Source organism: Trichosurus vulpecula, chromosome 3, assembly GCF_011100635.1.
Source record: "Trichosurus vulpecula isolate mTriVul1 chromosome 3, mTriVul1.pri, whole genome shotgun sequence".
Taxonomy (NCBI): Eukaryota; Metazoa; Chordata; class Mammalia; order Diprotodontia; family Phalangeridae; genus Trichosurus; species Trichosurus vulpecula.
This window is the reverse complement of record NC_050575.1, coordinates 391,129,172-391,153,556: the sequence shown is the minus strand read 5'-3', so window position 1 is coordinate 391,153,556 and position 24,385 is coordinate 391,129,172. Positions and strand designations below refer to the sequence as shown.

The 24,385-nt window shown below is 47.2% G+C and overlaps 1 protein-coding gene across 1 annotated transcript in view; it reads right to left on the bottom strand.

Annotated features, from left to right (window-relative positions):
• The window catches only part of CPNE7 (copine 7), a 35,323-nt gene extending 12,192 nt beyond the window's left edge, over positions 1 to 23,131 (bottom strand). The window contains exons 1-9 of the mRNA XM_036751017.1: positions 22,958 to 23,131; positions 12,994 to 13,176; positions 11,953 to 12,027; positions 8,423 to 8,497; positions 8,033 to 8,116; positions 4,181 to 4,270; positions 3,575 to 3,673; positions 1,696 to 1,782; positions 119 to 178 (exon numbers count right to left, since the gene is read on the bottom strand). Of these exons, the coding sequence (XP_036606912.1) occupies positions 119 to 178; positions 1,696 to 1,782; positions 3,575 to 3,673; positions 4,181 to 4,270; positions 8,033 to 8,116; positions 8,423 to 8,497; positions 11,953 to 12,027; positions 12,994 to 13,176; positions 22,958 to 23,131 (927 nt within the window). The remainder of the gene's footprint in view (positions 1 to 118; positions 179 to 1,695; positions 1,783 to 3,574; positions 3,674 to 4,180; positions 4,271 to 8,032; positions 8,117 to 8,422; positions 8,498 to 11,952; positions 12,028 to 12,993; positions 13,177 to 22,957) is intronic.
• Between the last annotated feature and the right edge of the window lie 1,254 nt (positions 23,132 to 24,385).

Here is a 24,385-nt window from a genome sequence, read left to right as displayed (position 1 = left end):
CCCCAGCCCAGCCCCGAGATTCCCTTTCAAGCTGTTTCCAGCACAGTAGAGTGGGCGACTCTGCTCCTGGCAGTGTTCCCAGCATCACCAAGGAGGTGACAGAGAAAGTGTTACTTACAGTGAAGTGAATCTGGCATCCACCCATAATGTAATCCAGGAAGGAGTAGACCCTGTGGATCTTCCAAACAAACAGCATTAATGGGGCTCATTGATGGCTCCAACCATCAGGCCTGGGACTCCAGAGATCAGTGAGGAGATCTCTCAAGACACAGGGGTGAGGGGAACTAGCCAAAGGGAAGGGAGGGCATGGGTCAGAGATAAAAAGCAAAATATTTCAGGCTGGCAAACAACTGGGGAAGGGGAAGGGGCAGAATGTCTCCTCTTCCATTCACCCACACCTACCCATACAAACACCTGTCCATCTTCAACCCTTACTCCCATATTCTCTACAAATCCACGGTCCTTCCTCCTCTCTCCCCGATGATGTCCCCCATTGCCACTCCATACTCCATGAATAAGGCACAGAGAAGAGTCCAGAGGGTAAATGGGTCTAAGACAGGGAAGACTTCCTGACATTCCTCCAACCCTAGTCCTTCTCAGCAAAAATCAGAGAGAGCCTGAGATCTGAGAATAGAGTAAGACATGCCTTCCTCTCCTCCCTTAAAACTACCACAACTCAAGGATAAGGAAGGGGGAAACCTGAGGGTACTTATCAGTTTTCTCACCGTATAGGGTGTTGAACAGTCGACCCATATGAAAGAGGAGAGGGTCACATATAGGGTTCCTGACCTTAGAAAAGCACAATTGTTAAAACAACTCTGAGGTATCACTTCATACCCATCAGATCGGCTAACATGACAGAAAAGGAAAATGATAAATGCTGGAGGGGATGCGGAAAAATAGGGATACTAATGCACTGCAGATGGATCTATGAACTGGTCCAAACATTGTGTAGAACAATTTGGAACTATGCCCAAAGGGCTATAAAACTGTGCATTGCCCTTTGATCTAGCAATGCCACTTCTAGGTCTATATCCCAAAGCGAGCAAAGAAAAAGAAAAAGGACTTATATATAGAAAAGATATTTATAGCAGCATTTTTGTGTGTGGTGGCAAAGAATTGAAAATTGAAGGGATGCCTATCCATTGGGGAATGGCTGAACAAATTGTGGTATATGATTGTAATTGAATCCTATTGTGCTATAAGAGGTGAGGAGCAGGACGATTTCAGAAAAAATCTAGGAAGACTTATATGAATTCATGCGAAGTGAAGTGAGCAGAACCAGGAGAAAACACTGTGTACAGTAACGACAATATTGTAACAATGATCGACTGTGAAAGAATTGGCTACTCTGGTCAATACAATGATTCAAGACAAACCCAAAATACTCATGATAAAAAATGCTATCTACCTCCAGAGAGGGAACTGATGAACTCTGAGGGCAAATTGAAGCATAGTTTTCTCACTTTCTTCATTTTTCTTGCCTCTTCTGGCAACATGGGTAACATGGAAATATGTCTTGTATGACTTCACGTATATCATTGATATTATATTGCTCGCCTTCTCAGTGGGTGGGGAAGGGAATGGAGGTAGGAAGAGGATTTGGAACTCAATTTTTTTTTAATAAATGAATATTTAAAATAAATAAATAATTTTTAAAAGGAGAGCAGAAATGTGAATCCCTCCTAGCCTCACCTTCAGGTCTGACAAGATGACCACCCCTGAGTTCTTATAATTCCGTTTCTTAGTTTTGTACTTGGGGTTCACACAGTCCCATTGAACCTAAGGATACAAAAAACAGGACAAAGGCCTGGTGTCTATAGAGCAGATCGCAGAAATACTCACCTGTGTGATAGGTCCTAAATTATTACAGGACAACGCAATCATAACCTTCTAATTCACACACAGTTTGCAGTGTTAAGGATGCAGAACATTATAGACATTTCAGGTGGGAAACCTGTTCAGATGGGTTTCCTTCCCATCTTAGAATATAAGCTCCTTGAGGGCAGGGACTGTTTTATTTTTGTCTTTGTCTCACCAGGGCCTGACACAGAGTAGGTACTTAATGGGTGCCCATTGAATGGATAAAGGGCATAATAAGGATGAATCAGAGTTTCTGCCATATACAAATATACATGTGTCTCACTTTATACAATATGACCCAGAAAAAGGTTGAAATGAAATTATTATAAAATAAATCATACACAAGTTCAAAGAAGTGAGTGATATAAAGGACAATTCCCTTGTAAAAGTAATGGTAATCTTGTAAAGCAAATATGGCCCCCTAATTTATCTTTTTGTGCAAATCCAATTCTTCATTTATTGGATTTCTGTAAAGTGGAAATAAACCTGTATATAACAACGCCCATGCAGAGAATCTGAGGTTTCACTAACAAACACAGTGTATCCCTTGCACACAGTGTATGTATCCCATGCATATGGCTTTCCTGGACTCTCTAAGATAAGATACACTTTGCCAGAGGGATGGCGACCATGCATCTTGGAAGCTTTGCAATGGCCACCCACACAGACCAAGAGTCCTAATTCTCATGTAAACCTCCCCCTTTAGATACAGTGCATTGAATGGAGATACAATGCATCTAACGCAGAATGGTACTGAAACAACTGCATGACTTTGGATTTCTTTAGACCCCACCATTACCTAGGCCTGTCCCCCCAGGGTCTCAGGACACCTTCTACCTTGGCCCTTGTACCTTATACCATCTTGTACCTTGGCCCTTGTACCTTGTACCACCTTGTACCTTGGCCCTTGTACCTTGTACCACCTTGTACCTTGGCTCTTGCACCCTGTACCACCTTGTACCTTGGCCCTGTACCTTGCACCTTGGCCCTCATGGATTCTCCCTCAGGTAAAGGATTAGCAAAGGCAGAGAAATGAAGCACCAGAGGGAAACCCAAGTCTTATGACCCCAAGGGAGCTAGATGGTGAATTGGGAATAAAACTCAGGTGTCCTTACTCCCCAACTAAGCATCCCACCCACTCTACCCACTATGCTACTATTTTTATAAAGTACTTCAGTCTGGGAAACACCTGGAGATTGGGAGAAGGGGCAGTGTATGGAATATTCTCCTTTTCCAATCACTCACATCTCTGGTGTTTAGTTTTCAGTCATGTCCAATTCTTCGTGACCCCTTTTGGGGAACCATCCATTAATCCACCATCAGTCCAAACACACCCCCCACTCCCAAACTCATTGCAAACCCTCACTTATAGTGTTCCCTTCTCTCTCCTCTATGTTCACCATTTTCTTCACTCCCTGAGTACAGATTGATCAAGAGGAGGACTGAAAGACCGTGGGATACAGCTAACACTAACTGCTTCACTCTGCCCCCAAGTACTCCAATTATATGGTCTGGGGATGGGGGGGAGACAGACATCACATCCTCCTGCTCTCTGGTGTTAACCATATGCGGAGATGAGCAAAAGGAAGAGGGGCCAGCCCTGGTCTATCTAGTTCATCCCTGCTGCCAGTGGTCCCTTCCTCTGGCTATACTCAGATGGCAGCCCTTCAGCATGGACCCCTATGCCCTAGGTCCACCCCATCCCATGTACCTTGTCCTCCTCAAGCGCCTTCTGCATTTCCTCGAAAGTGGTGGAGAATTCACCAATGAAGTCATGTTTGCCTCTAGAATCATAGTCCCAGACCAAACACTGCCACAAAACAACAGTAAATTTTAGCCCAGACTGCCCAAGGGCATTCTGGGAGAACTGGCTCAGTTCCTGGATCACGTGGCCTGTCCATCCATCCCTCCCTTTTTCTTCCTCCTTCTCAATACCTATCTCTCCCCGGACCCAACCTATCCCTTGACCAGAGACAGAACTGTTCATTCTGTGCTACCTACCTCACAAGGATTAAAGCCTAAATAAAGCCTGTTTACCATTATGCTCTAGGTCCATCTAGTATTGGTCCACATCCCACTGAGCCCAACCCCTACCCCACTCTTGGCCATAACCTTGCTCCTAGACCAAGTTCTTCCACCTCTCCCACCAATGAGGACTTTTCTTCCATCCCACCTGTGGCTAAAGGCTAACTTCTGATCCCCTGCCCAAGCAGAGGCTGGAGCAAGAAGGGAGATGATTTCCTTTTCCCAGATCCCCTCTCAAGAGGGCAGATGGACTCCTTACCAGCCCCATTCCTCAGATCCCAGGCCCAACTACCTTAAGAGGCCTCTTCTCCTCACAGCTACAAAGAGAATTGAGGGAAACTTTGAATGTCTCCCACACAGGATTCAGGTTATTCTTCACAACCTATGGAAACCAGATAAAACCTAAGTCAGGGCTCATGGGGCCTGACCAGTGATGCCAACACATTCACCTTCAGGTTAGACTAGTTATTGAATTACTTCCTCCTTTGACCTCATCAGGGTCCTGTCCCCAATGCTGGGATGTAATGACTGTCTCCCACCTAGGAGAAGATTCTCTCCTGCGAACAGCTCTGGTCTTTCCTCTAGGAGCTGAGTCCTAAGGCTTCAGCCTCATCTTGTCAGGACTACAGATATTACCCAATCTAATCTCATTTGACAGAGGAAGAAATGGAGACCCAGAAAGGGGTTGGTTGTTGTCCTTCATCCTCAAAGAGGACCAAAATGACATCACTATGCTTGAGTCAAGATTTAATGCATCCAACTGTGGCTGATCAGGCCAATACAAGCTCAGAATGCTCTACCACAGGTTGGGCACACAGTGACTTGTCCAAGGTCATATAGCTAGTAAGTGCCAGAACCAGGATATGAATCCTAGGCTTGACATAAGGGAACGTGTGAGAGGGGTGGAGAGTTTTATTCATTTTTTATTGACATCTTTTGTTTTCATATCCCTACCCTACACATCAGGCCATCCCCTGTCTCTTTTTTAAAGAGACAGAAAAGAAAGCCATTCGGTAAAAACCAAGCAATACATCAGGTGTCTCAGCATAAACTATATTTCAAACCCAGAGTACTCCTGGGCATACTTCTGCAAAAAGGAGGGAGGGAAATGAATTTTGTCAACAATAACAAAAACCTGCTTGACATTTACAACTGTCTCCAGATGCAAAGAGCTGTAGCAGGTCCCGCATTACTGGAGATCTTCAGTGGGTGCACTTTTCAGAGCATTTTTCACATCTGGATTTTGAGGTCAAGAACCTGGTTTAAAATACAGGTTCTGATCCTTATTCTGCTCTGAGCACTGAGTCCTCAGTACCCTGTGCTGAACTCCCCCACTTCTTGGCTCCCAGACCTTGACCTTGCTCCTAGATCTACCTCTTTCCCCTTATCCACCAATCAGGACTTTTCCTCCATCCCACCTGTGTCTAAAGGCTAAATTCTGATCCCCAGATCAAGCAGAGGCAGGGGCAAGAGGGGAGATCATTTCCTGTGAGTAATACTCTGTGTATTACCCTGGAGAAGCCTCTATGATCTTATTAACTTAGCTCTTAGAATTCAGTAAATAGAATCAGGAGAACATACACATACTAGAAATAACGTAAACCAAAACAGCATATAAAGGCAATTGGATCCAGACTAATTATAATGACCATCTTAATCCAAGAGAATGGATGATGAAATATATGCCCCTCCTCTCAGGAGAGGTGGGGGACCACAGATATTGAATAGGGCGTACACTGTCTGACTGTGTCAGACCCAGTTGCTGTGTTAGTGTTGCTTAAGGGTTTTTTTTCTTTGTCACAAACCCTGGTTCAATGGGGAGAGTGCACGTGAGGGGAAATTTTGTAAAAACAAAAACATCATGGAAACTCAAAAAACCCATATTGGTTTTAAAAATGTTGCTTCATTTTACAATCTGGTAGAGTGAATATACTATCATTTCCTTTTGTGTGTGGATGTAATCAATTTATAATAAAAAGTATGCTTATATACACAGATATCAATTCCATCTTATAAATAATTAACACTAGAACCTCTTCTTGTATTATATCATACTGTCCTGTGCCATAATTACTATAATCTGCAGGTTCAAATTGTGTGTATGTGTGTGTCAAGTCAAGATGCATTTGTTAAGCACTTACTATGTGCCAGGCACTGTGCTAAGTATGCTGTGTATACATATATATATATATATATATATATATATATATATATATACACACATATGTGTGTACACACATTTGTTTCAGTCACGTCTGACTCTTTATGACCCCATTTGGGATTTTCTTGGCAGAGATACTAGAGTGGTTTGTCCTTCCCTTCTCCAGCTCATTTGACAGATGAGGAAACTAAAGCAAGCAGAGTAAAGTGACTTGCTCAGGGTCATACAGCTAGTAAGTGTTTGAGGCCAGATCTGAACTCAGGAAGATGAATATTCCTAACTTCAGACCAGGCACTCCATCTACTCTGCCACCTAGCTGCCTGCGTACATACATACATACATACGTCCATACGAATACCTGTTGTCCCAAAAGCCTAGTTCCATTTTAAGCTATTAAAGCTTATGCTACTTATTAGTTATTTTTAAGTTATTCAAGCTTAAAACTGCACTAAGAATTTTGGGATACCATGTGTGCTTTTATGTGAGTGGATATGTGCATATACATACATACATACATACATACACTACATAGTTTTAGTCAATGTGTATAAAGTATTCCTGGTTCGACTCTTTTTTTCTTTGCATTCCTCTGCATATGGTTTGTATTGAACATTCTTTCTGATGAAATAGTATCATCTCTGGACCCCAGTTTCTTCCTATATAACATAAGGGGGTTGCACTGGTGGGAGGTCTCTTGGTGCCTTCCAGCCTTAAAGTCTTCTGTCCTTATGGGATCATACTCATCGGGCTACCATGCTTTTCTATTCCCCAATTTTCTAGGTTATTTCCTGTTTTCTTCTACTACATAGAGCATAAATATAGGGTTAGGATAGACCTGTGATTCCACTGATACCAGGAATTCCCAAGTCAGGAACCTCCTCCCACCAATATAGAGCAGCACTTTCTTGGCAATGTATAGTCTTAAAGAGACACTAAGATGTGTGTCAGAAGGAAGACTGAGACCAGGTCTTTCTGGTATCATCTACTACCTCATGATGTAAGGAGAAACTGCCTATCAGTTAGAACTGTCCAATGGGCTGCCTCATGATTAAATGAATTCCTCGTTACTGGAAATCTCTTGGCAGAAATAAGATGGCCACTTCTAAAGGGATATTTGTTTTTGAAGAAATTCTTATTTGGGTTAGACATTGGAATGGATGACCACTGAGATTCCCTCTAACGCTGAGATCCTGGGTGACCAATCATATAGCCCAGGGGTGGGGAACCTGTGGCTTTAAGGCCACATGTAGCCTCAAGGCTAAGGATTTGCTCTGTAAAATTTGGATTCATTTAAAAGGCCACGCTTAAAGACCTACAAGGCCACAGGTTCCCCACCCCTGGCTACAGCTCCTTTACAAATTAGAGAATAACACTATTTGCCCTAGCCCTATCTCAACAAGACTGTAGGAAGGAAGGAATGCCTTTGCAAACCTTTAAGGTTTGTGTATGCAAGGAGCAATAAAACTGCGGGAGGTTATTTCTTCTGGCAAGCTCAGGCTGTCTTCTTCTCATAAAAGGACTATTGACAGCTGTTCCAGCCCCTCATTCCCCTGAGAGGCAACCGGTGACCCAGCACTGGGCCTAAAGTCAGGAAGACCTTAGTTCAAATCTGGCCACAGACACTAGCTATATGACCTTGGGCAAGTCACTTAACTTCTGTTTGCCTCTGTTTCCTCAACTGCCAAATGGGGATAATAATAGCACCTACCTCAAAGGGTTGTTGTGATTAAATGAGATAATGTTTGGGAAAAGTGCTCAGCACAGTGCCTGATGCTTAGGAGGCTCCATACAAATGCTTTTACCCCTCCCCCCTTTACAAATTTCATTCCTGTTTGCATCCCTCATCCGTGAATTGGCATATTCATATTCCAGGGAAATAAAATTACATCCACCTGGCACCTATGGCCATTTACTTCCTCTATCCCAAGTGTCCCCCCAATATTTCATCACCACCATTCTAGACAATGACTCCCTACAGCTCACCTCTGTCCTGTATACCAGTTGCTCACTCTGATCATCATTGATCCGGTAGATCTCCAGAAAAGGATCTGATTTGCTAAAGAGATCCTGGTAGTAGCAGAAGAGAAATACAGTTAATTCCCCAGTTATAGGAGGAGATGTTTGAGGGGGAAATATCCAGGAGGCAAGTCACTTAATCTTTATGGATCTTAATTCATCCTATCTGGAGAATCTAAGTGTTCTGCTTTTAAAAGTAGTGGCTTAAAAGAAAATTAAATTAAAAAGTAGCAGCTTAGGAAAAAAAAAAAAAAGATAAAAGCAGTGACTTTTGATAGGTACCTATCACTAAACTCCTAGTCCTTCTGGAGGGTCTCTAGGGTCAGCCCTGAAAGAATTTCCTTCCTTTCCACTTACCTTGTCGTCAAGCTTCTTGGCTCGTAAAGAGAGTTCCACATAACCATTGTTCCCAGAGATCTCCTCTGCTATTACCTGGGGAGGATGAGAATGTCCTAGAATCATAAAACCCTGTGCCAGGTCTTCTCATTAACTTCCCCTATTTTATGGATGTGCCCCAAGAGAGCTATGTGGGAAGGCTTCCAAGTCTTCCCAGATAAGCCAACTGGGTCCCACCATCCTAAAAAGACAAGTGAAGGGTGCAGTGACTGGGAGAGGCCTCCAGACCTTGGTTAGGGTGAGGGGATACTCCTCAGTGGGAGTCAGGAGACCTCACCTGGGCTCTGCCCATAAGTAAATGTCTTCACCTCCCTCACCCTAGTTTCACCATCTGTTAAATGGAGATCATGATGCCTGCTCCATTTAATTTGAAGAATATGTAAGAGTCAAATGAGAATGTTTATTTAAAAGTGCTTCATTAAGTGTAACTAGTTATGCAAATAGGCATTAAGAGCAAGTGGAGAGAGCCTAGATTTGGAGACTCCCCTTTAACACTTACTGGCTGTGTGACCTTGGCCAAGTCAGTCAACTCAGAGCTCCCATTTCATCATTGTAAGATGAAAATAACTATAGCCCCTGGCTCACAGAGTTGTTGTGAGGATCCGATGAGATAATGTATTTAAAGTGCTCTATAATCCTTAAAGCTTTATATAAATGTGATTATTATTAATGCAAGCGGTTGTCCTCATGATGGTTATTAATTATTAATGAATCACATTCCAGTGATGTCAGATCTTATTCAGATGCCTCCTCTTGGAATGAAGATGATCTGCCCTCTCAAAGGCTTTGGCAGAGCTCACCGAGCTGGATGTCTATCTCTCACCAGAGGACCAGCCCAGCTAAATTCTAAAAAAGAGCATCTTCGCCACACTGGCCTACCAGGTCACAAGGTTTTTTGGTCGCAGAAACTCACAAAGCCTATCTGCAAACACTCAGAAGTGTTGTGAGGGCAGGGATAGGGTATACCGAATGATGGACTTGAAGTCAGGAAGATATCTGCATCACCTGCCTCCGACACTACCTTCTCTGATCCTTAGTTTCCTCATTTGTAAAGTTCAAATGAGATCATGGATAAAAAGCACTTTGAAAAATGTAAAGTGATGTATAAATGTTAGTTGTAAGAGTTATTGTGATTGGTGGACAATCAAGTGCCCATCTCAACACATTCTTGGATTCTTGAAGTGTTTGGTGGCCGGGAGGCGGGATGAGGTGGGGGTGGGGGGGTGGAGAGAAGTGGAATAAGGGGTGGAGTCAGGGTCCTGTGATATCACTGGCTTAAGGAGTTCTGAGTTCCACTACTATTAGGCAATTTAGAGCCTCAGAGTGCTTAGACAATTTGGGCTCTAGCGATATAAAAAAGGAACAAAGGACAATCCCTACCCTCGGGTGGCTCACAGCCTATTGAGAAAGACAGCAAATATATACTATGTGTATGTATATGTGTATATATATATACACATATACATATACATATATATGTATGTATATATATACACACACACACATATATATGTGTATACATACACACTTACAAACAAGCTACATACAAGTTAAATAGGTAACAATTAACAGAGGGAAGGCAATGGAATTAAGAAGGATTGGGAAAGGCTTCCAGTAAGAGATGGGATTTTCGTTGGGACTTAAAGAAAGCTAAGGGGGTCATTAGTCAGAGTGAAGAAGGGAGAACATTCCAGGAATGGGGGACAGCCAGAAAAAATGCCCAAAGCCAAGAGATGTAATGTCTTATTTGTAGAACGGCCAGGAGGCCAGGGTCACTAGATGGAAGAACATGTGGAAGGGTGTAAAGTGTAAGAAGACTGGAAAGGTAAATGAGGGCTATATTATGAAGGTCTTTGAATGCCAAGCAGAGATTTTTGTATTTGATCCTGGAGGTGATAGGAAGCCACTGGAGTTTGTCGAGTAAGGGGTGACATGATTGGACCTACACTAGGAAAATTACTTTGGTGGCTGAATGGAGGATGAATTGAAATGAAGAGAGACTTGAGCCACTTAGACCCACCAAAAGGCTATTGCAGTAGTCTAGGCATGAGGTGATAAGGGCCTGTACTAGAGTAATAGAGAAGGGGGAGAGAAAAGGGTATATCTGAGAGATGTTGCAAAGTCCTTGGCAACAAATTGGATGGGGATGGGGGGCAAGTTGAGAACTAGTGAGGAATCAAAGATGATATCTAGGTTGTGAGCCTAAGAAGCTGGAAAGATGGTGTTGCCTTCTATGGTAATAGGGAACGTAGGAGAAAGGGAAGGTTTAGGGAGAAAGACAACAAGTTTGGTTCTCGATTGGTTGAATTTAATATGTCTACTGGACATCCAGTTCAAGATGTCTGAAAGGAAGTTGGGGATGTGAAAATGAAGGTCAGCAGAGAGGTTGGAGCAGGATAGGTAGATTTGAGAACTGTCAGCATAGAGACAATAATTAAATCCATGGGAGCTGATGAGATCACTAAGGGAAGTGGTATAGAAAGAGAAAGGAAGATAGATCAGGACAAAGCCCTGTGGGACACCCTCCATTAGTGGACATGACCTGGATGAAACTCTAACAAAAGAGAATGAGAAGGAGCAGTCAGGTAGTTAGAAGACAAGGAGAGAGTGGTGTCCTGGAGGAGAGGACAATCAACAGTGTCAAAGGCTACAGAGAGGTCAAGGAGAATGTGGATTGAGAAAAGGCCATTGGGTCAGACAACTAAGAAATGATTGGTTACTTTAGAGAAAGCAGTTTCAGTAGAATGGTAAGATCAGGAGCCAGATTTTAAGGGATTAAGAAGAGAGTGAGAGGAGAGAAAATGGAGTTAGCTAGTGTAGTCAGCCTTTTCAAGGAGTTTAGCCACGAAAAGCAGAAAAGATATGGAATACTCATGAGTGAGGGTGAAGGATCAAGTGAAGGTTGGAGAAAGATGGGGAAGACATGGGCATGTTTGTAGGCCGTGGGAAATGAGCCAGTAGAGATAGAGATGGAAAGTCAGTGATAGAGTGGGAATGACGACAAGGGACAATCTATTGGAGGAGATGGGATGGAATGGATTGCTTGAACAAGTAGAGGGGTTAGCCTGGGCAAAGAGTAAGGCCACTTCATCCTGTGAGGCAGAGGTGAAGGAGAGAGAGGCAGAAGACATCTGAGTGTTGGGAGATGAGGAAGGGGAGAGAAGAGGGAGCACATGGTGAATGGCTTCAATTTATTCTGGAAAATATGAGGCAAAGTGCTTGCCTGGGAGGGAGCTTTGGGAAGCTCTATCCATTAGGCCAGGATGCATCTCCTGAAGTAGCTTAATTAATAATAATAAATAGGAAAAGAGGAGGGACATGTTTCTATTGGGTACAATCTCCTAAGCCTCCAGACAAAAAGGTCCCAGGGAAAGATGGGTGATGGACGGAGCTGGCAGCTCCCAGAGGGGATGCTTCAACCTCAGGACTTTTGTGGGGAAGCAGATGGAGAGGGAGGCAAAGAAGGGCAGGAGAGCATAGGGCACCCATACCGTAATGGTGGATTTGCCAGCATGCTTGCCATTTTTAAGGAGCAGGGCTCTGGTCATCTTCTTTTGGGCCACAATCTACAAAGAGAAGAAGAGGAGTCCCATTGGTGAAGGGAAACCAGCATTTCTCAAGGGTTACCCTCTAATTCTCCTATAAACTTAGAAGTTATCAGGATTTCACAGAATCTCAGAGATGGATGGAAACTTCTGGGTCATCTCATCCAATCCACACCCAAACCCCCTAACACATACATACACACACACACACACACACACACACACACACACACACATCCCCTAATCTACCCCACCCTCCCCCCCCCCCACAAAAAAAAGGAAGCAATCAAGCATCTGGCCTCTGCCTAAGACTCTAGTCACAGGGAACCCATCTCAGGCAGCTCATATGCTTTTGGACAGCTCCAATTCTTAGGAAGCCAACCAATCCTGCTGAAATCTTCATCCTGCAACTTCCGCCCACCCATTGCTCCCCTCTGGGGCCAAACAGAACAAATCTAATCCCCTTCCATATGAGAGCCCTTTAAATTCTTGGAAATAGCTATCATGTGAATCCAATGCTGTTGCGTTTACTGTTGTACTCATTTCTCCAATTAGACTGTAAGTGGTTCTTGGGCAGAGACTGCGTCTGATACCAATTTCATCTGCCTCCCCCAAGGCTGATCCATCCACACTTGTTGCCTTACACTGAAGGATGGGGGTGGAGAGGCGATAAGCATCTTAATGAGTTATCTCTCCAAAACAGGTATTTTACATTTCCTAGCCTTAGGAGGAAATTTCAAGCAGAGATTTCAGACGCCTCCAAGGCATCACCCTTGGAGAAATGGCTTCCAAGCCAGGAAGGAGTAAGGAGTCCAGTGATGTAGCCTACAACATCCTGGGCAGGACAAGATACAACTTTTGTGTCTGGGGCAACACTAATGAGTCTTAGCTCTCCACAGGACCTCAGGTGGCCCCTTCTCTCCCTCTCTTCAGCACTTCAATCTGAACCCCTATTCCACCCACAGTCTGCACCCAGAGTGTAGCTACCTGCCCCAGAGTGCACTCCATGCCTCCCAGGAAGTCATCATCCTGGGAGCCAATGCTGCAATGTCCATGAATGTCGTAGGCCTCAAACCGAAGCTTCTGTACTTCCTCAAAGTAGTAGTCCAGAGTGAAGACCTTGGAGAACACCGGATGTAGGCTGCTCTTGATAACCTCAGTCCTGTCCACCTAGAAGCAGCAGGGCACATTGGAGCAGGGCCAGCCCCTGCCCTACAATTCCCAAGACCCTCCCCCCATGGCAGGCAGCCTCCCAAAGGGGCCTCTTCATGGCTGGATCAAGTTTTTCTCCTCCTTGACCCTCATTTCTTTGCTGCAGGACCATGAGCAGGCTCAGAGTCCCATGTCAGGATCTTCTAGGTTCTAGGAAAGAGAAGTATTAACAGGCACTACTTACAAAGGCAAGAAGTCGGGGGCACTAGGCTTGGGTTCACAAGAATCATCAGCCATAGGATTTGGCATGGGAAGGACCATTAGAGATCTTCCCTCATTTAACTGAGGGGCAAACCAAGGCCTAAAGAAAGGAATGCCCCAAGGTCACACAGGCATTGAATCCAGATGAACCCAAGATACCACTCTGAATCAAGGACGTTTCCCCCCTTAGAACACTGCTTCTCACAGGCCCAGGTTCTAGCCCTAACTCTGGTACTTAATTTACTAGCTGGACAGGTGAAAGAATGTTGAACTTTGGAGTCTGAAGGATCTGAGTTCGAATCCTGCCTTGGATACTTTCTAGCTGTTTAAAACCTCTCTCAGTCTCAGTTTCTTTATGTGGAATTGGAATAATAATACCACCTACCTCCTAGGACTATGAAGATCAAGTGAGATAAAACATGTAAAGTGCCTTGGAAACCTTAAGTGTTATAGAAAAGCTAGCTATCGTGGTTGTTAGTTGAGCTGGGCTAACACGTTTAAAGGGCAGCTAGGTGGCAAAGTGGATAGAGTGACAGGCCTGGACTCAGGAAGACCTAAGTTCAAATCTGGCCTCAGACACTTACTAGCTGTGTGGCCTTGGGCAAGTCACATAACCCTGCCTGCCTTGGTTGTTTCTTCTGTAAAATGAGCTGAAGAAGGAAATAGCAAAGCACTCCAGTATCTTTGCAAAAAAGAAAAAAGGAAAGAAAAGAAAAACCCAAATGGGGTCACGAAAAGTCAGACATGACCAAACAACAAAACATATTTAATCTCCCTAACTTGTCCCAATATGAAAGTGTTCTTAATCCACTTCACAGGGATGTTAAGAGGATGAAATGAGGTAATTATATCTGAAAACGCTTTCCACGAGTGAGCAGTAAAGCAAAGCTCCCACACTCCTCTCCCTCCTTCCTTGCCTCCCTCCATTCCCCTCTGAGCTCAAGTCTGCACCACCCCCCATGCCCCAGCCTCTAGGACCACCAAAAGCAGCATTAAGCTCTCCACTACACTCCCCACCTGCAGCCCCCAACTCTAGGCAAGTCTCTTCCTCCTGCTCTGAGATGATGAAAGCTATCCCTGGTCCTGATTGCCCACAGTTCAGATACAGGCTGGGAATTAAATTATCACATGGTGAACTAGGGACCTCTCTTCTCTCCGGCCTTCCCCTCCCCAGACAGTACCCTAGCACTAAGCTTCGATCATTGGCATAAAGTGGAGATAGAATGTAAAGTCCTTGAGGGCAGTGACTATTTCAGGTTTTTGGTTTTGTTTTGTTTTAGGAGGGAGGTTTGTTTTACTTTGTAGCTTTAGGGGCTAACACAATCAGTGCCTGGCACTTGGCCAGGGCATAAGAAATGCCAGTTGAATGAAATGAAGGCAGAGTAGAGGGCACAAGAAGGACTTAGCAGGGACTTAGCAGGGATTCCCACACCATTGTGGGGATGACCCTCAAAGCTAATGCTTTTAAGAACCAAAGCCTGGGCCCAACATAGCACCTGCACACCTAGAGGTGCTAACCTTGGCCTACAAGGGACCTTTCAGCTCAAGGGTCCTCCAGCTGCAATCACCTCTAACAGCACTGACAGGGGCAGCAATCTCCCAAGAGACATTGGCAGAGGAGCTACTAAAGCCTGGCATTGGATATGGTCCCAAACCATCCATCTTCAGATGGCTGCTTCAGGAAAACACAGGAAAAAAAGGCAGCCTGATGCAAATCTCTCTAAAGCTTCATATTTTTCAGGAAGGAGGATCCACCAGAACTGCTAATAAACCCCAAGCCTGGGATCTCCACCCCTGGGCAGGTTGCCTCCAGAAGAAGGTAATGGTCAGGAGGGTTCAATAGACCTGCTCCTAAATGGAATCAAAGGTTTAAGAGATGAGAAAGTAAGGCAGGAGAAAAGGAGAATCCACTCTGGGGATCCTGGAGAGGAAAAAGGAGAGAATGCCTCTCTCAGCTGAGCAGTCCACTCTAAGGAACCTAAATGGAGGGGGAAGGTGAGGGGCTAGAACTGATTTAGAGACACCAAACTCAGTCAAAGGAGGATTAAGTTCCCTGGCTGAGACAATCAGGAGCAGGACCCCTCTGTCCTGGACTATTGGAATAGCCTCCCAAAAGGCTCCTCTGCCTCTAGTTTCCCCCTTCTCCAGTCCATCCTATTACACAGCTGACAAATACATCTCCTAATGTGAAAAGCTAATCATTTTGCTCCCTTGTTCAAAAGCTTTCCCCAGCTTTCTATTGCCTGTAGGATAAAATAGAAACTCTTTATCCTGGATTTCAAGAGAAAGCTGGTTCAGAAACCTGGCTCTCTTCACCTCTCCAGCCTTGTTTCACATTACTCCCTGCCCTGCATATCTGTTTCAGCCAAACAGATCATTAGCTATTCCCCATCTCCCAAACTGGGAGTAAGTCTGGCTGGATTACAATCCTCCCTCTTCTCTGCCCCTTGACTTCTTCTAGTTCTCCAAGATCGAGCTCAGACCCTACCTAGCTCCTAGACCTGTGATTTCAAGAGTACAGGACATTCCTGAATTAAGAAAGTCCCTCCACCAATGGAAATCAGTATCTTCTCTCTAACCTATGGCTCAGAAGAGTTGCCTAGAGCATTGGGAAATTCAGTGACTTGACCAGGGTGATGCAGCCTATATATGTCAGAGATGGGACTTGAACTCAGGTCTTCCTGTCTCTGAGGCAGACACTTACCACTAAGCTGTTTGGTGCCTCCTTCTCCTCCCACCAAAAAGGATTCTCTACTTTCTCAATTTTTCCTAAAGTACTTTATCTAGATTTCTCCTATTCCTTTTATCATATTTGACCTTAAATTATGCATATTTGTGTGTGTATGTGTGTGCGTGTACTAATCACCCAGCTCACTCTGTGCCCACACTTCCTACCTCAGCATCTCATGACCCAAGATGTCTCTAACACCAAAGTCATGTTAAATCTCCCTTGTCAGTTTAATGCTACAAACAGAATGGAATAAACATTTGTTAAGTTCCTACTATGTGCTAGGCACTGTTAAGCACTCTACAGATTATCTCATTTGATCACTCTTTTAGCAAGGCACTGAGAGTTCAAAGATAAAAAGCAACAATTCTTGTCCTCAAGGAGTTTATAGTCTCTCTCTCTCTCTCTCTCTCTCTCTCTCTCTCTCTCTCTCTCTCTCTGTGTGTGTGTGTGTATGTGTGTGTGTGTGTGTAGGGGGGATAGAAGATATAGGTATATTGATATCACACACACACACACACACAAGCTGAAGACTCATCCTAGTGGATTCTTCTGGAATAAATGTTTTCATCCCAAACACTCTCAAAGACTTGAAATAAGAAAGCACCTTTAGGCCTATTGTGCTACAGCTTGAAAAGTAAGGGTGAAAAGGAGGCCACTCCTTGTCACTTCCCCAGAGAGTGGAAGCCAGCCTTCCTGCCCCATTTTCTGGCTGAACAGAAATAGAAAAGGAGAGACAGGTAGGTGGCCAGCCTTGTACTAAGGTAGACAGTTCAGAGTTAAGGACCATGGCAGATCTGGACTGCCTAGATATGGGCAGAGACTTCATGGAGCTAAAGATGAGGCTAGTTAATATGGAATAGATCCTGGTAGATTTCTTTAGTCCCATTTTTAATTACTGCAACCTCATGTATATTACTTCTGAAATTAAATTTTCCCCTTGAAGATCATTATCTTTGCTTAAACTCAAGATGGGTGGAATTGAGCAAAGGAAAGAGGGCAAGTGGGATTTGCATCTCATGTGGCGATACTTGGTGTGGGGGCTCCTGATCTCTAGAGAGTGAAATTGGGGGCTCAAGTACTAGGGATCAGTCCCAGCAAAAAGTGAGTCTGGTAACTTTAAGGGGAATTCAAATTCTTCTGTGCTGGTGTGAGGGTAGTAATGTCGTAATCACTGCAGTGGATAGAGCCCTGGACTAGGAATGAGGAAGACTCATGTTCATGAGTTCCAATCCATCCTCACACACTTAGTATCTTTGTCACCCTGGGCAAGTTACTTAACCCTGTTTACCTCAGTTTCCTCATCTGTCAAATGACTGGAGAAGGAAACGGAAAACTGCTCCAGTACCTCTGCCAAGAAAACTCCACATTGGCTCACAAAGAATCAGAAATAACTGAAACGATTGACGACAACAACGTCATAATCCCATCACACCGAGCAGTAGAGACAGTATTAGGCACTGTTCTCCTCTGAGCAGTTAAAGACTGGAGTGGGTAGGTAGGGAGACCTGGAGAGGGAGTCTTGGATCTTTCCTTGGCATACTAGGTTAGAAGTCCCCTTTTCCTTTAAGCCACATGATGCTATGGGAAGATTCCTGACCTGGCAGTCAGGACACCCATATGCCTAATTCTCTACATGACACCAACTCCCTGGGGTGACCTGGGGTAAATTATAGGATCTACAACCACCCAGCACCTTAGAGATAATGTAATCCAGGGGTTCATAATCTTTTGTGTCTTTTTTAAATAATTGAAGGAAATAGTAAACTTCAGGATTGGTGAAAATAAAGATGTATTTTTTTAAACCATCTAAATTCACGGACTCCCAGAAATCTTATCCATTCCTCTAAGTTTACAGATGAGGAGACCAAGGCTCAGAAAGGAAGAATAATATACTCGATGAAATACAAAGCTAGGATTCTGACTCCCAATCGAGTGCTCTTTCCCCCATGCCCTTCCCCTGATTCTGGACCTCAGTTTCCCCATCTGTAAGAAGAATTGAACTTGATTATTTCTAGGGGCCCTTTCAGTTCTGTTTATCTATGGTCCTAAATAAATCATTCCAGGGGAGGATGCTGACTTCCAGTGGCAGGGGACCTGGAGTGAAGGGCATTTAAAGGTACTGGTGCTTTAGCTTGGAAGAACCCTAAGTCTGGTTCCTTTTACTCCACCCTCAACAGTATGGTCCCAGGCCTTAGCTCAACAATAAGGGTTCCTTTTGTATCATGGACCTTCTAACATTCCGTGAAGCCTATTCTTATAATAACAATTTTAAATGCAGAAAATAAAATACATAGGATTACAAAGGAAATAATAATATTGAAATAAAGATGCCTTTTTTCCCCATCCAAGACCCCCTGAAAGCTATCCAAATAGACCCATTGGTGTTCTATGGATCCCAGGTTACAAACCCCAAAGATGGCACATCTAGGATTCAAACCCAGGTCCTCTGACGTCCAATGTATCAAGTGAGTGAGCTTTCTGCTGCACCACAGTAGCCTGTCTCTCCCACCACGGGCTCTTAGCCAACCAGGCGGAGTGAAGCAACTGCCAAGCACTCCCACCAAGGTTCATCCAAGCTGGGTCCCTTTGTTCCCATCCCTCCGCCCCACTCAGGCTCGAAAGCTCCGCTGTTGCCAGCTTCCTTTGAGCCAAGAGATCTGATAACTCCATCACCCTCAGCCCTTCTGGACAGAACATGGCAACCTTCAGAGGGAGTTCACTTTTCTGAAGGGCAGAGTGGCATATAGCCCAAAGGGATGCATTATAGAAAACAGAACTGGAAAGAGCCTTGTGTATCAGCTAGTTCAAAATTCCTTTTACAGATGAGGAAAATGAGATGAACTAACCAAGGTCAGTCAATGGCAGAGCTGAGACCAGAAACTGGGTGTAGCACTCAGTAGTGAAAACACTACACCAAGGGGCAGCTGGGTGAGGCAGTGAGTAAAGCACTGGCCCTGGAGTCAGGAGGATCTGAATTCAAATCCAGCCTCAGACACTTGACACACTTAACCTTAATTGCCCTGCCTTCCTCCCTCTAAAAAAAGAAAAGAAAAGAAAACACTACACCAAGAGTGGAAAACCTGCAGCCTCAAGGCCTGATATGGTCCTCTAGGTCCTCGGGTTCAGTGCTTTGACTAAATCCAAACCTCACAGAACAAATCCCCTTTATAAAAGGATTTGTTCTGGAAAACTTGGAGTCAGTCAAAAGGCTGCACACAAGGACCTAGAAAGACACCTGTGGACTCGAGACTGAAGGTTCCCCTTCCCACCCCCAACAAAAGCATCTTAATTAAGGAAAACAAAGCAGGTGTATAGCCTAGATTTTGATGGGGAAAGGCCTCCCAGGGGCCAGCCACACCCCTCTGAAGAGATTACCTAGTACTCTCCAGTCTGGTTCTGTGTGGGGGCCTGAGGCTAGGCCTAGATTAACTATAAACTCAGAAGGAGGATGGGGAACTTCCATTCCCAACTCCACAGGAAAGCTCCCACTTAAACAGAGGGAACAGATCAATTAATGAATGAAGACTGTTTCTTGATGAGGAGACCGAAGGGCACCAGAGCAACCTCTGTCCTTGAGCCGGGTAGTGACTCCAAACATCTGGAGACATCCCTGCCCTATTTTCTCCAAGGACCAGGGACTTCCCCAGCCTTGCCACAATCAGCTGGAGTCCAGTCAGCCTTCGGAGGGCCCTCCCATTGTCTACGATCTGAGAGGTACGACCTCCCCTAGGACACTCTGGTCTGGTCCCCGGGAGCTCCTGCCGACTCTCCAGGAGGTGGGGTTCCCTTTCCCATTCCCCACACCCCTCTTTGCCTCAAAAAGCTCCTGCTGCTTTTCCCTTTTTTGTCCTTCTCTATTCATGGACAGCAGCTCCTAGGGCCTGTCAAATCTATACACAGCAAACGGACTACACTGTCCTGGGTCCCAAGACAGTGGCTTGGGATAGACTGAGGTGCCTTTCCTCGGGACTGCTGGGCCCAGGCCGCCCTCAGTCCTTCCAGGTTCATGCCCACGCCTGGCACCAACGCGGTGGGCTCTCAGTCCCGCCTGTCTCTCTGGAGCAGCTAGCCTGCCCAAGCCTCCTTTCTCGTGCTTGGAGGCGGGTGCTTCTAATCAGCCCCTTTCTTCTCCTGCAGCTTCTTCCCAACTCCGTCTCAGCCCTCGCGATCCCGCCCCATCCAGTCAGAGGAGGGGAAGAGGAAGGAGGCGGTGGATGGATGGATGGATGGATGGATGGAAAGGAGCAGATAGACAAACCGCAGCCCATTAGTGTGGCCGAGCCATTAGCAGACCCGACTGCTGGCTCCCGGGCTTTTGGCCCAGGCACCCAGGCTGGGGGCAGATCCCCAGGGTCCATAAGGCCCGCAGTGTGGCCCGCGGCCCAGGGAGGGGCTCAGGAGAGAGAGCGAGATGCTCCAGAGGCACTTTTGCTTCTTGGACTGTGGAAGGATGTCGGCTCAGCCGGGGTCAGGGCAATCGAGTCCGCCAAGGACGTGAACATCCGGGATTCCCAGAACAAACTGGTCATAGGATCTGGAGAAGAAAAGGGGCCCCAGCAGGTGGATCCCACCACACTCTCCCTCGACCAAGAGTGGCTCTAGGTGTCTCTTCCCTTCTCTGTCCCTTCATCATCCTGCCCCGCCCCCACCACAACACTCTAGTCCTGCATCAGCAGGACTGATCGCAGGGAGGCAGATTGGGCCCTCTGGACAGCCGGGGCCAAAGCAGAGAGGCCCAACCCAGAGAAAACTGAGGAGCCTGAGTAACAATTAGACTTAAAATGTTAGAGCTGAAAGTTAATTTTAGAGGTCATCAGGTCGAACTCCCTCCTTTTATTTATAACCGGAGCTAAAAGAAAGAAACTTGCGAACTCCTCAAGACTACACAGAGACAAACTGAGATTCCAATCCGGGTCATCTGACTTCTAGGCCAGTGGTCTTTCCACAGGACCCCAGTGCCTTAAAACCACTCACCCTCTTGTTCTCCCCGACCCAAAAACAGAGAATAACGGTAGGGTTGCAGGTTAATTCTCCCATAGCTCAGTGGATTGGGGCAGTCAAGTCGCAGTTAATTCAAGTCGTGTAGTAGTATCATCACTTGCCCTAAACTGGTCTTTCTAAGAGATCTTTGCCCCCCCCCCCCTTCACTAGACTCCGGCTAAACTCTCAGCCTTCCCTCCAGCTTCCTCTACTTTCACTGAACCCAACACCCACCGAAAAAGCCAACCTGGCCCCTCACCTCTCTCGCCCCCACCCCCCACCTGAGAAGAAATGAGACCATAGATTCTTCGGTCTTGGCCTCCTGAACGGAGGGTGGAGTGTAGAGACTAGAGTAGAAGGAACGTAAGAGCGAGTCTTGGGAGAGTGCTGATTTCCAGGTAGCCTTCTGGCAACCCTCCCAAGAATCTCAGGTGCACAAAGTCAGCCTGCCCGACACACACCGCTCCTTGCCCCAGCCAGGTTTAACTCCCTTGTTTCTTCTTATAATATTCCCCAGAGCCTGCATTTCTAAAGCAACGGAATCAAAATTCCATTAAAAGATTCCACCCATCCTGGCCCTCCTGGGACGGGATATTCAGGGGTCTAAAGACTCCTGTCTAGTTTTAAATGTGGTGCCCGTAGCCTCAGGAAGGTCAAGAGATTATCGGCCTAAGATGAGTAGGGCACAGGGACCTTGACTGCTGGCATCTGCCAAGGATCAAGTCTGTTCCAGGCATCCGACACTGAACCATCCTAACAGCCCCTGGGGTCAGCTTCACCGGCCATAAAACCAACTGCTGGCGCCACTGGCCGTGGCTACACTCCTTAGAACCTGAGCCCGGAGCCTCCCTGGGCCGTGTGGACACCACGTCAACCCGGAGGGTGACCGTGAGATTGGCCACACCCTGAATGGGGCCAAAAGACCGGACTCAAGTCTGCGCTCATTCGCTCCGAACGCCGGGCCCTGACCCTTGCCAGCTGGGGCGGGTGGAAAACTGGGAGACTGGGAAATTGATAAAGTCATCAGAGAGCTGAGAAGGCTTGGGGATGAAAGGAGGGAGGTGTCTATAAGCCCCTCTCCCCAATCGGGAAAGGCTAACCACCCTCCCCCATCCCGGGGCAGACTCACTCCTCCTCCCACCTCAACCCCAGATCACCAGGCCAGCCTCCCTAAGCCGTTCGGACTCCTAGGCACCTTTCCTCCCCGTCAGGGTGGCCTTCACCACTCCGACATCAAAAACTAATTTTCTAATAGATAGGGCCCAGGGCGCAGGGACCCAGGCAGCAATCTACCACCTTCCGGAGCCGTAAACAAGGATGGAGGTGTGTCCCTTCATTCTCTTTCACCCCCCAAAAAACACACACACCCGGATTTCAGTCCCTCCTCTAGCTTCTAAGGACCCAGCATCATTGGCAGGATGGGGAGGAGGGGCGCAGCATTCCCACTAGGGTACCTAGAGGGAACCAAGCAATCCCCTAGCAAGCAACCTGTTACTGCTCTGGAGCGAAGGGGCACAGAAGCCTTCCCGCCCCAAAGGGAGTGTAAAGGGACTCCTCCGCTAGCCCTCCTCTGCTGGGTGCACCTGAGCTCTCCGAGGAAGGGCTTCTCAGTCGTCCCGCTAAAAGACCTCTGCCTCCAAGGGGACCGCTGAGTGCCCCGCAATTCACCATTCCCGCCCCCTCCCAGCCCCAGATTCGTCCTGGGCTGGGCCACGTTCCCCACTCCCAGCCCTAGCCCATCCTGAGTCCTCCGCCTGACGCACCGCTGCCTCCCTCTCCTCCCAAGCCGTCTCTCTCCCCGCAGCCGCCGCCACCGCCGCCTCCTACCTCCACCCACTGGCCCTGGGACTGCATTAGCAACACCACGCTGGGGTCCGACTTGTTGAGCGGGTCGCGGTCCAGCAGATGCCGGCAGCTGAGTCGAAGCTCCACCTTGGAGACGCAGGTGGCGGTGACCACCCCCAGGGCGGCCGGGGCTCCCTGCTCGGAGCCTGGGTTCATCTTCGCTCTGGCCGGCACCTGGTTCTCCCCGGGAGTTCGCAAGTAGACCGGCTTAAAGGAAATGAAGGGGCACGGAATGGGGATGGAGGTGGGGGGGCTCAAGCAAGGAGCGTTCGGAGAAAGTGGAGATTTCGACGGCTTTCCGGGGTCGTGCAGGTTCAGGCTGGGAATCACTGCCCCTCAAAAGGTTTCCACCTCTTTGTTCTTTCCGTATATCTCCCCGCCTCCCCAGGACCCTTCCTCCACCACGGCTGGGGGCTAGGAAGGGGCCACTCTCTGAAGCCCCAGGCAGTGAGTGGGACTGTAGGCGCTAGGTTTCCCCTGGGAAAAGAGAGAGTCTAGGGGAGATGGTTCTTTAGGAAATGAAGCACAGCCCACAGCTTCGCTGGCTGGCTCTCCTGTGCCCTCTGTCCCCTCCCTAGGGGCGCGGAGCTGGCGCCCGAGCTGCTAGAGGCTCAAGGCAGGGCTAGTATTCTCCGGCGAGGAGGAGAAGGACCCCCTGAGCGCGGGTCTTCAAAGAGGGAGAGAAAGCCCCTATCGGGCGCGAAGTTGGCAGCGGGAGCAGCACCACTCAGTGCCCGGGCCAGCTCTGGGCAGACAGGATGGAGGGCAAGCAGCTAGCCAGCCCGCTGTCGCTGTCCGCGGAGCTCCCCAGACGCGCCACTGAGGGAGGCGCCTGCTCCCAGCCGGCGGGGCGCAGCTGGACGGAGGGGGCCAGAAGGGGCCAGGGCTGGCAGAAGGCAAGGCAGGGCGATGAGGTGGGAGTAGGGAGGTGGGAGCGAGGGGGAGGAAAATTCTCCTAAGAGACTGGGGGAGGGAAGAGGGACTCGGAGCCCCTGGTCCAGCTGCTCCCCCTTCTCTCTGCCTCTGCGCCGGGGGAAATGGTGGCCAGTCCCTAGGCGCGGCCCCGGTTTCCCATTCATACCCACCCGGGGCGGCGGGCACACGTGGCTCGACGGGCAGCAGCGCCCGGCGCATTGGCTGGCGGGCAGGGCCCCTCCTTCTCTCCCTCTTTCCCTCTCTCCATCTCTCCCTCTGTGTCTCTTCCTCTTCTCCCTCCTCCACCTCCTGTACCGCCGCTGCCTCTGGGATTGCGGGAAAGAGGTCGCTGCAGCCACCGCCTGGTTGGTCAGCATTGCTTCTCTCAGGGAGCGGCCTGCGCTCCCCACTCCGAAAGCCATAAAAACAGCCCCATCCCACCTCCTCCTGCCCACTGTTTAGAAGGCTAGGACCCTTTTGGCCCAGGGAACAGAC